This window comes from Procambarus clarkii, chromosome 94, assembly GCF_040958095.1.
Source record: "Procambarus clarkii isolate CNS0578487 chromosome 94, FALCON_Pclarkii_2.0, whole genome shotgun sequence".
Lineage (NCBI taxonomy): Eukaryota > Metazoa > Arthropoda > Malacostraca > Decapoda > Cambaridae > Procambarus > Procambarus clarkii.
In genome coordinates, this window is record NC_091243.1 from 10,632,953 (window position 1) to 10,645,043 (window position 12,091).

At 45.6% G+C, this 12,091-nt stretch overlaps 2 protein-coding genes across 6 annotated transcripts in view; one reads left to right on the forward strand and one right to left on the reverse strand.

Moving 5' to 3' along the window:
• Nucleotides 1-12,091, reverse strand: part of Lrp4 (LDL receptor related protein 4) — a 222,350-nt gene that overhangs the window by 34,154 nt on the left and 176,105 nt on the right. The gene's annotated exons all lie outside the window — the stretch shown is intronic.
• LOC123747350 (uncharacterized) lies at nucleotides 376-5,457 on the forward strand. The gene is made up of 4 exons (XM_045729510.2): nucleotides 376-799; nucleotides 1,187-1,330; nucleotides 3,383-3,447; nucleotides 5,369-5,457. Exons 1-4 carry the CDS (start codon nucleotides 670-672, stop codon nucleotides 5,402-5,404), a joined length of 375 nt encoding a protein of 124 aa, XP_045585466.1. The 5' UTR covers nucleotides 376-669; the 3' UTR covers nucleotides 5,405-5,457.

Here is a 12,091-nt window from a genome sequence, read left to right on the forward strand (position 1 = left end):
TGCTCCAGACGAGGCCACACACTTGAGGACCTCCTACACCTGCTCCAGACCAGGCCACACACCTGAGGACCTCCTACACCTGCTCCAGACGAGGCCACACACTTGAGGACCTCCTACACCTGCTCCAGACCAGGCCACACACCTGAGGACCTCCTACACCTGCTCCAGACCAGGCCACACACCTGAGGACCTCCCACACCTGCTCCAGACGAGGCCACACACCTGAGGACCTCCTACACCTGCTCCAGACCAGGCCACACACTTGAGGACCTCCTACACCTGCTCCAGACCAGGCCACACACTTGAGGACCTCCTACACCTGCTCCAGACCAGGCCACACACCTGAGGACCTCCTACACCTGCTCCAGACGAGGCCACACACCTGAGGACCTCCTACACCTGCTCCAGACGAGGCCACACACCTGAGGACCTCCTACACCTGCTCCAGACCAGGCCACACACCTGAGGACCTCCCACACCTGCTCCAGACGAGGCCACACACCTGAGGACCTCCTACACCTGCTCCAGACGTCGTGGCCACACCCGAGGAACAGTTCCACACGATGTTGTAATCAGATTATACCCAAGAGCAGCAAGGCCTTTAGCCAGCACCCTGCTGGTGGCACCCCTCCCGGAGCACCCGTGTGTTGCTGTTGCTGCTGCACCACCATGAAGGTGGTGACGCAGGTGCTGCTGACGGCGACGCTGCTGGGGGCCGCGTGTGCTCGCCCCCAGCACAGGGGCGCCACCAGTGGGGCCCTCATGGACAAGCTCCTGGTGGCGCTGCAGGAGATGCTTGGTGAGTGTCAAGCTCCAGCAGGCATCGATGTATAGGTTCTATCTTTGCAAAACATGCATTATATATGTATATAAACACGTCTCATTAATCATACTGTAATGATTATGTTATTCACGTCAGTGTTTCACAATCTGACTGCTAGCGACTGTTGACCAGACCACACACTAGAAGTTGAAGGGACGACGACGTTTCGGTCCGTCCTGGACCATTCTCAAGTCAATTGTCAATCGAATTGAGAATGGTCCAGGACGGACCGAAACGTCGTCGTCCCTTCAACTTCTAGTGTGTGGTCTGGTCAACATGCTTCAGCCACGTTATTGTGACTCATCGCCTGCGTTAGCGACTGTGTTTAGTGGGTATAGTTGAGTGATACTAACAGTGGGTTAGCGCGGGTTGTGTGTGGGTGGGAGAGCGCCTGCGTCGCCCACACCAACACCGCCTGCTTCAGGAGCCCCGGGGACGCTGCCAGGCTGGTCGTGGCCTTCACTAACTGTAGGAGTGTTGTCCCCGCCACCTTCATCGGTTCCCCTGGTGAGTCTACCAACCCCCCGCCCCCTCCACTCTGCTTCAGGTACGTCTTCCAAGACTTCCGTCTCTCTTGGTAAGTCTTTCTTCCGCCTGCTAGGTGTTTCCCTCCCGCCTCGAAGTCTGTGACGGTGTACTCATCTAGTTGTGCTTGCGGGGGTTGAGCTCTGGTTCTTTGGTCCCGCCTCTCAACTGTTAATTAACCAGTACTCACCTAGTTGTGTTTGCGGGGGTTGAGCTCTGGCTCTTTGGTCCCGCCTCTCAACCGTCAATCAACAGGTGTATAGATTCTTGAGCCTATTGGGCTCTATCATATCTACACTTGAAACTGTGTATGGAGTCAGCCTCCACCACATCACCCCCTAATGCATTCCATTTGTCAACCACTCTGACACTAAAAGAGTTCTTTCTAATATCTCTGTGGCTCATTTGGGCACTCAGTTTCCACCTGTGTCCCCTTGTGCGTGTTTCCCTTGTGTTAAATAGACTGTCTTTATCTACCCTATCATTTCCCTTCAGAATCTTGAATGTGGTGATCATGTCCCCCCTAACTCTTCTGTCTTCCAGCGAAGTGAGGCTTAATTCACGTAGTCTCTCCTAGTTTCCTAGTTTCCTGTGTGTGTGTGCGTGTATTTACTATTTTTGCCTGCAGATTCGAGCTATTAGCTCTTGGACCCAGCCTTTCTAACCATTCTATTTTTCCTCTATTATGTTTACTGCATATATTTCTTTCTAACACACGCACACACACATCCCCAGGAAGCAGCCCGTAGCAGCTGTCTCACTCCCAGGTATCTATTTACTGCTAGGTGAAAAGGAGCATCAGGGTGAAAGAAACTCTACCCATTTGTTTCTGCCTCGGCCGGGAATCGAACCCGGGCCTTTAGAACTACGATCCCCAGAGCGCTGTCCACTCAGCCGCGATGACCCTTGTGTGTGTGTGTGTATGTGTGTGTGTGTGTGTGTGTGTGTGTGTGTGTGTGTGTGTGTGTGTGTGTGTGTGTGTGTGTGTGTGTGTGTGTGTGTGTGTGTACTCACCTATTTGTCCTTGCGGGGGTTGAGCTCTGGCTCTTTGGTCCCGCCTCTCATCCGTCAATCAACAGGTGCACAGGTTCCTGAGACAGTGTGTGTGTGTGTGTGTGTGTCTGTGTGTGTGTGTGTGTGTGTGTGTGCGTGTGTGTGTCCTGCTGTAAAATACATCAAGCATATAACAAAAAATAACAAGCAAAGTGCATCGCAAGATGATGAGTCACAGCTAACAAAACTTCACTACAATAAAACGATACTAAACAGCATTATTATATTTTCCAATAGCAGACGAGAAGTCGTCTCAAGTTGTAAAGCCTTAAGGCACCCAGACCGAACTCCCACTTCCGTCTCTCAAGACATCTTACTCAACCAATACTCACTCTCCCACCTGCGTCTCTCACAATGTTAACACACACGAGGAACACATTAACATACACAGTAAGAACACATTAACACACACAGTAAGAACACATTAACACACAGTAAGAACACATTAACACACAGTAAGAACACATTAACACACACAGTAAGAACACATTAACTCACACAGTAAGAACACATTAACACAGAGTAAGAACACATTAACACACAGTAAGAACACATTAACACACAGTAAGAACACATTAACACACAGTAAGAACACATTAACACACAGTAAGAACACATTAACACACAGTAAGAACACATTAACACACAGTAAGAACACATTAACACACAGTAAGAACACATTAACACACAGGAGGAACACAACATTAACACAGAGTAAGAACACATTAACACACAGTAAGAACACATTAACACACAGTAAGAACACATTAACACACAGTAAGAACACATTAACACACAGTAAGAACACATTAACACACAGTAAGAACACATTAACACACAGTAAGAACACATTAACACACAGTAAGAACACATTAACACACAGTAAGAACACATTAACACACAGGAGGAACACAACATTAACACACAGGAACACAGCCTGACAAAAGGGGTTTCTCAACAAAGGTGTCCGTGTCCACACAGGTGAAGGAGAGGCGCAGATAGCAACCAAGATGAAGCAGTGCCTCAGGAACCTCTTGAAGGACAAGGTGAGTCCCGCGTGAGAACAATGTTGTAGGTGGAGGAGGGTTGTAGTGGTGGGTTGTGGGTTGTGTGAGTGTACTCACCTAGTTGTACTCACCTAGTTGTGTTTGCGGGGGTTGAGCTCTGGCTCTTTGGTCCCGCCTCTCAACCGTCAATCAACAGGTGTACAGATTCCTGAGCCTATCGGGCTCTATCATATCTACACTTGAAACTGTGTATGGAGTCAGCCTCCACCACATCACTTCCTAATGCATTCCATTTGTCAACCACTCTGACACTAAAAAAGTTCTTTCTAATATCTCTGTGGCTCATTTGGGCACTCAGTTTCCACCTGTGTCCCCTTGTGCGTGTTCCCCTTGTGTTAAATAGACTGTCTTTATCTACCCTATCAATTCCCTTCAGAATCTTGAATGTGGTGATCATGTCCCCCCTAACTCTTCTGTCTTCCAGCGAAGTGAGGTTTAATTCCCGTAGTCTCTCCTCGTAGCTCATACCTCTCAGCTCGGGTACTAGTCTGGTGGCAAACCTTTGAACCTTTTCCAGTTTAGTCTTATCCTTGACTAGATATGGACTCCATGCTGGGGCTGCATACTCCAGGATTGACCTGACATATGTGGTATACAAAGTTCTGAATGATTCTTTACACAAGTTTCTGAATGCCGTTCGTATGTTGGCCAGCCTGGCATATGCCGCTTATGTTATCCGCTTGATATGTGCTGCAGGAGACAGGTCTGGCGTGATATCAACCCCCAAGTCTTTTTCCTTCTCTAACTCCTGAAGAATTTCCTCTCCCAGATGATACCTTGTATCTGGCCTCCTGCTCCCTACACCTATCTTCATTACGTTACATTTGGTTGGGTTAAACTCTAACCCAACCTTAAACTTTTGTGTGTGTGTGTGTGTGTGTGTGTGTGTGTGGGTGTGTGTGTGTGTGTGTGTGTGTGTGTGTGTGTGTGTGTGTGTGTGTGTGTGTGTGTGTGTGTGTGTGTGTGCGTGCGGGAGAAGTTGCCTCCTGGTTCTTATCCATGCATTATTCACCCTCATAATTTCCTTCCGGAGCAAAGGTGTTTACGTGCCTGTATCTTGTGTATACCTGTTGTATATCTAACTGCTGCTCCCAGCAACAGCTTTATTGATCAGACCACGCTGGGCTGTGACAGTATAAAAACTCTCGAAACCAGACACAGGTACACGAGGCCACTAAGAAATGTATCAGTGTGTACAGCTACTAACCATGTCATGAAAATATCTATTATCTTTGCAAGTTACTTTGAGTACAACGGAGTCAGTAACACACACAGAAATCACACTAATGTGATATATATATTAACGAGAACATCCACCACGGCTGTGAGGTGGGCGCGAACCTGCGACCCCGGCATTGTCAAGTCGCATACTCTACCACTGGACCATCGGTGACATGATAAAAAGTCATACAACAGTATTTCTACTGAAATCACAGATAGTCTGGAGACCCCCCTACTGAAGCCAGTCCAACTTTTTTATATATGATTTCAGTAAAAATCCTGTTGATTGACTTTTTAACATGTCTGTGGTGGTCCAGTGGTAGGGTATGCGACTTGGCATTGCTGAGGGCGTAGGTTCACGCCCACCTGACGGCCTTATTGGTTTTTTTCAACACAATGTTTGAGTTGATAGTGGGTGCTGCCACTCTGCGCCCTAACCATTATTCTTCTAATTATCACTAATTATCAGAATTATTATCACTAATTATCAAAATTATCACTAATTATCAGAATTATCACTAATTATCAGAATTATCACTAATTATCATCACTAATTATCAGAATTATTATCACTAATTATCAGAATTATCACTATTATTTTCATTTACAAGTTTTTCATTATTATTTAACTATTATTATTGTTATTATTCTTATAATTATTATTACCGTGGGTCCACAGGCTGACGTGTTCCTCGACTGTGTGGCGAGAAGTTGACGCTCCAGCTCCACACACAAGTTGTTCACAGTGAACCATATAACATACCTAACCTTGGTATATCTAAAAATATATATAAACTATAAGTTATATTGATATTAATTTTTATTTGAGATACCACCCATATAACACCGTTTGGGAAAATATATAAATATGTTGACACAGAGATGGCAGACACACTAGAAGGTGAAGGGACGGTGGCAGAGCTTTTACACAGAGATGGCAGAGCTTTTACACAGAGAAGGCAGAGCTTTTACACAGAGGAGCTCCGAGCAGGTTTTTTTTTGTAAATAAAAAACCGAAACAAAATTTAATTAAATTCCAATAAAACTAGAATATCACGAGTGAAAGTCAGCGAGATTTTCAAGGTAAGAGAGATAAGCAGGAGTGCGCTTAATAGTTACTAACACAAGAATGGGACAGTTTTTCACAACGCCGTGAAAGACGTTGATGAACTGTAAGTTAGACGAGCCCTGAGACTCCCCACTCGTTACTATCATTCAGTTGGACGAATTATGCTTTATCAAGACGACGTTGCTCCCTCTAACCTGTTCTAGTAGTCGAAGAAAAGTATTCCTTTAACCCCCAGTTTCTTGGAAAGTGCAAAATGGCAACGCCGCTTTTGTTGTTGTCGTAGTACTGGGTTAGATTATGAATGAATAATCGTAGCGACGCGTCTCATTGGTCCAAACACCACACACGGGTGTATATAATTCACACTGCTATCGAAAGGAAAATGGAGAAAAACAGTGAATACAAATTAACATATGTAGATTGGTGAAAAGGGAGATGATGGCTCTACGCTGGTGCTTAAGAGTCAAGGAATGGCAAGAGTTAAGGAATTCATCGGACCCCTGCCCAAACACACCAGCAGCCGCTGGCATATTGTCCTTAAGATGTCTTGCACACATGTGACTGTCAATGTGCTCCTCTCAGGTGTTTGGGTCAGATGTCTACCCAGAGTCCAGGTTGTTGTTGTTATAGATTCAGCTACTCGGAACAAGTTCCAAGTAGCACGGGCTATGGTGAGCCCGTAACTTACCTGGCACAGGAGCGGTGCTCTACAGAGTCCAGGTTTCTTAGTGGTTTCTTAGTGGAACTGTGCACACAGTAACTGTGTGCACAGTTCCAGGTTTGGGACTGAGAGCCATATAGTATACAGAGCCCGTTTGGGAGTTTTATTAACCAGGTTGTTGTCTTCAGAGTGAGCTTGAGTTGTAAGGAGTAAAATGTATGCCATATATTAAAGTGTGTCTTATACATATACATTTTGCCTTTTGTACGGGGCTGTTTCCCTACTCCTTGATCTCCCTTTGGCTCAAGTTAAAGCCTCTATTTCCCTAGACAACATTTAAAAGTCATTACCACACACACATCCCATTCATGACACTTATATTAATTAATTTAATAAATTAATAAAAATTTGTAGCCCAGCGCGTGTGTCTATCACGCTGCCCAAAAATGCCAAAAACACTTCAGGAAAAAAAATCTTCAGGACACCTTTGACAAGCTCCCAGCTTCCTGTCCTCGTCGAGGGTAAATCAGGTATAGCTTTCACCCCAATACACGAAGCATTCTTGTGTAAGTTGTTGGTGAAACAGCAGATGGCAGGATATGCCTTGTTGGCCCGTTAGTCTTGTACACGTTTAATGAAGCAAATAACTTCTTAATTTAACATTTATCATATGGCGGAGGATGTTGAGTATACCATGTTGACCAGACCACACACTAGAAGGTGAAGGGACGACGACGTTAGGTCCGTCCTGGACCATTTTCAAGTCGATTGAGAATGGTTCAGGACGGACCGAAACATCGTCGTCCCTTCACTTTCTAGTGTGTGGTCTGGTCAACATACTTCAGCCACGTTATTGGGACTCATCGCCTGCACTGAGTATACAATACTCTTCAAATGGCCACGAATTACACGCATAATATGATCGGACACTTGCCATATACTTTAAAGTCTCTCTGGTAATTTACGTACTGAATAGTGGGATGTAATTTGGCCTTGGATGACATTATTCGTATAAATGGTATAAACTAACATTACAAATGTAAACTTTTGTAAATCACTTTTAACTTGAAAAACGTGTTGTGTGTTGTCGTTGTTGAAGTGTGAGGACACTGAAGGGAGGACTCTGTGACGTCATGTCTTTTGCCTTGACACCCATATGCCAATACGTCAAATAATTATGTTATATTGTTTACATAAAAGGTCAGTTTACTCTTAAGCACAAGTGGAGAGCCATCATCTCCCTTTTTCACTAATGTACATATATTAATTTTTAGTCACTGTTCTCCTTTCGATAGCAGTGTGAGTTATATAAACCCGTGTGTGGTGTTTGGGCCAGACTCGTCGCTACGATTTTAGTCATTTATAACCCAATACTACGACCACAATAGAAGTTAACCAGACCACACACTAGAAGGTGAAGGGACGACGACGTTTCGGTCCGTCCTGGACCATTCTCACAATTGACTTGAGAATGGTCCAGGACGGACCGAACCGTCGTCGTCCCTTCACCTTCTAGTGTGTGGTCTGGTCAACACTCTTCAGCCACGTTATTGTGACTCCTCGTCTGCAACAATAGAAGTGGTATTGCCACTTTTGTCTTTTGTTCCACCGAAGTGACGGGTAAACATGTACACTTTTCCTCAGCTTACTGACCAACTTTTTGTCGAGCCTTCTTGAGGTTATCTTGAGATGATTTTGGGGCTTAGCGTCCCCGCGGCCCGATCCTCGACCAGGCCTCCACCCCCAGGAAGCAGCCCGTGACAGCTGACTAACTCCCAGGAACCTATTTTACTGCTAGGTAACAGGGGGCATCAAGGCCAAAGAAACTCTGCCCATTGTTTCTCGCCGGCGCCCGGGATCGAATCCAGGACCACAGGATCACGCGTCAAGTGTTCTGTCCGCTCAGCCACCGGCTCCCCCAAAGGAGCCTAGTCTTCCGGTAATCTAGGTATATTCCATCTGTAGAAGGCTGAACGTTTGTGTGAATGTAACTTAACAATATTAATAGACTCGTTAGATAGGCTCGGAACCAGAGTTAATTTCTCGCTTAATTTCTCGAGATGTGTTTGTGCTGGTTTTCCTGGCCAAGATGTCCATGTAGTTGAGTTATAGTTTAATGAACATTTCTGTCACCTTTCATATTGGGTTGAGTAGTGCGCAGGCATATGACACTGTGCTCTCGTGTAGTGACTTCCTCAATTTTACTCTTAAAGGAAGCTGTATATGGCGCTTTAATTCGTTTAAGAAACTGTTGGGTGGTGTATCTTGTCCTGTTGCGAGTGAGGAAGAGAGGGAGAGAGAGAGTGAGAGAGAGAGAGAGAGAGAGAGAGAGAGAGAGAGAGAGAGAGAGAGAGAGAGAGAGAGAGAGAGAGAGAGAGAGAGAGAGAGAGAGAGAGAGAGAGAGAGAGAGAGAGAGAGAGAGAGGTGGGGTAGGGAGTGTGTGTGTGTGTGTGCGTGTGTGCGCGCGTGTGTGCGTGTGTGTGTGTGTGTGTGTGTGTACTCACCTATTTGTACTCACCTATTTGTGCTTGCGGGGGTTGAGCTTTGGCTCTTTGGTCCCGCCTTTCAACTGTCAATCAACTGGTGTACAGATTCCTGAGCCTACTGGGCTCTATCATATCTACATTTAAAACTGTGTATGGAGTCAGCCTCCACCACATCACTGCCTAATGCATTCCATCCGTTAACTACTCTGACACTAAAAAAGTTCCTTCTAACGTCTCTGTGGCTCATGTGAGTACTCAGTTTCCACCTGTGTCCCCTTGTTCGCGTCCCACCAGTGTTGAATAGTTTATCCTTGTTTACCCGGTCGATTCCTCTGAGGATTTTGTAGGTTGTGATTATGTCTCCCCTTACTCTTCTGTCTTCCAGTGTCGTAAGGTGCATTTCCCGCAGCCTTTCCTCGTAACTCATGCCTCTTAGTTCTGGGACTAGTCTAGTGGCACCTTTGGACTTTTTCCAGCTTCGTCTTGTGCTTGACAAGGTACGGGCTCCATGCTGGGGCCGCATACTCCAGGATTGGTCTTACATATGTGGTGTACAAGATTCTGAATGATTTCTTACACAGGTTCCTGAACGCTGTTCTGATGTTAGCCAGCCTCGCATATGCCGCAGACGTTATTCTTTTTATGTGGGCTTCAGGAGACAGGTTTGGTGTGATATCAACTCCTAGATCTTTCTCTCTGTTCGTTTCATTAAGTACTTCATCTCCTATTCTGTATCCTGTGTTTGGCCTCCTATTTCCACCACCTAGTTTCATTACTTTGCATTTACTCGGGTTGAACTTCAACAGCCATTTGTTGGACCATTCACTCAGTCTGTCTAGGTCATCTTGTAGCCTCCTACTATCGTCCTCAGTTTCAATCCTCCTCATAATTTTTGCATCATCGGCAAACATTGAGAGAAACGATTCTATACCCTCTGGAAGATCATTTACATATATCAGAAACAGTATAGGTCCAAGGACTGACCCCTGCGGTACTCCACTCGTAACGTCTCGCCAATCTGAGACCTCACCCCTCACACTGACTCGTTGTCTCCTGTTACTTAGGTACTCCTGTATCCAACGGAGTACCTTCCCTTTCACTCCAGCCTGCATCTCCAGTTTTTTCACTAGCCTCTTGTGTGGCACTGTGTCAAAGGCTTTCTGACAATCCAAAAATATGCAGTCTGCCCACCCTTCTCTTTCTTGCCTTATTTTTGTTGCCTGGTCGTAGAATTCAAGTAACCCTGTGAGGCAGGACCTGCCATCCCTGAATCCATGTTGATGCTGTGTTACAAAGTTCTTTCGCTCCAGATGTTCCACTAGCTTTCTTCGCACAATCTTCTCCATCAACTTGCATGGTATGCAGGTTAGGGACACTGGTCTGTAATTCAGTGCCTCCTGTCTATCCCCTTTCTTGTATATCGGGACTACGTTAGCTGCTTTCCAAATTTCTGGCAGTTCCCCTGTTGCCAGTGATTTGTTATACACCATGGAGAGCGGGAGGCACAGTTCTTCTGCTCCTTCCTTTAGTATCCAAGGGGAGATTCCATCTGGATATAGCCTTTGTCACATCCAATTCTAGTAAACACTTCCTTACTTCCCCGCTGGTAATCTCAAACTCTTCCAGTGGTTCCTGGTTAGCTATTCCCTCTCTTATCTCTGGGATTTCTCCTTGCTCCAAGGTGAAGACCTCCTGGAATTTCTTATTCAGTTCCTCACACACTTCCTTGTCGTTTGTAGTGAATCCTTCTGCCCCTAACCTTAATTTCATAACCTGTTCCTTTACTGTTGTTTTTCTCCTGATGTGGCTATGCAGCAATTTAGGCTGAGTCTTTGCCTTGCTTGCGATGTCATTTTCGTATTGTCTTTCTGCCTCTCTTCTCATCCTAACATATTCATTCCTGGCATTCTGGTATCTTTCTCTGCTCTCCAGTGTCCTGTTATTCCTATAGTTTCTCCATGCCCTTTTACTTTGCTGCTTAGCTAGCCTACATCTCTGATTAACCATGGGTTTCTCATCTTCATTTCACTGTTTTCCTTTTGGACTGGGACAAACTTGTTTGCTGCATCCTTGCATTTTTGCGTGATGTATTCCATCATATCTTGGGCCGTCTTTTCCCTGAGCTCTGTTTTCCATGCTATATCTGCTAGGCATTTTCTTATCTCCTCATAGTTTCCCTTTCGGTATGCTAACCTTTTGGTTTCGGTATCCCTTCTCGAGTTCAATAACCCTTCTTCAATCAGGTACTCAAACACCAATACACTGTGGTCGCTCATTCCTACTGGGTCCTCAAAACTGATTTCTCTTATGTCAGAGTCGTTCAGGTTGAAAACCAGGTCGAGCCTCGCTGGTTCGTCGTTTCCTCTCATCCTTGTGGGTTCACTGACATGCTGGGTTAAGAAGTTTCTAGTTAAGAAGTTTCTAAGAAGTTGTGTGTGTGTGTGTGTGTGTGTGTGTGTGTGTGTGTGTGTGTGTGTGTGTGTGTGTGTGTGTGTGTGTGTGTGTGTGTGTGTGTGTGTGTGTGGAGGGTGATGGCGATTGTGAAATGTAATGATGATAGGAGTTGCGAATAAGAAGAGGGCTATGGTAAGAGGGGATACTGAAGTAAGTAATTATCAAAAGAAGGCACCAATCTGGGAAGGCTATGTAGCACCACCAAATGTGCGGAGTAATCAGAGGGCGCTAAATATCGCCAAGAATGCCAATATGTGAACAGAAACGCATAAGGCAAATGATATCAAAAGTTTCCGATTCACCAAGAATTCTATCGAGGGACAATTGACCGTGAGGGACGGTCGGAAAGCAAGACACGCTCGTCCTGGAAGTCAGGACATTCAACAAGAATGTGCACGACCATAAGAGGAACAATGCAATTTGAACAATAAGGAGCAGGGCGGCGCTCCATTAAGTGACCGTGAGTTAAACGTGTATGGCCAATACGTAACCTAGCCAGAGCCGTTTCCCACCGCCGGTTACGGTGGACCGGATTAAAGGACCCCAAAGCCATGAGGGCACTTGGAAAGTAAACTACCACTACAAAGGAGGATTATGAATGGCAAAGTGAAGGTGGTGATGATGATGGTGGGCATTGTGAGGTTGATGGTAACATAAGCAAGATGAAGTGTTGGTGGTAGTGATGAACACAGTGTAGGATACGCACAAAGGCCACAAAAGTTCAACTCAAGT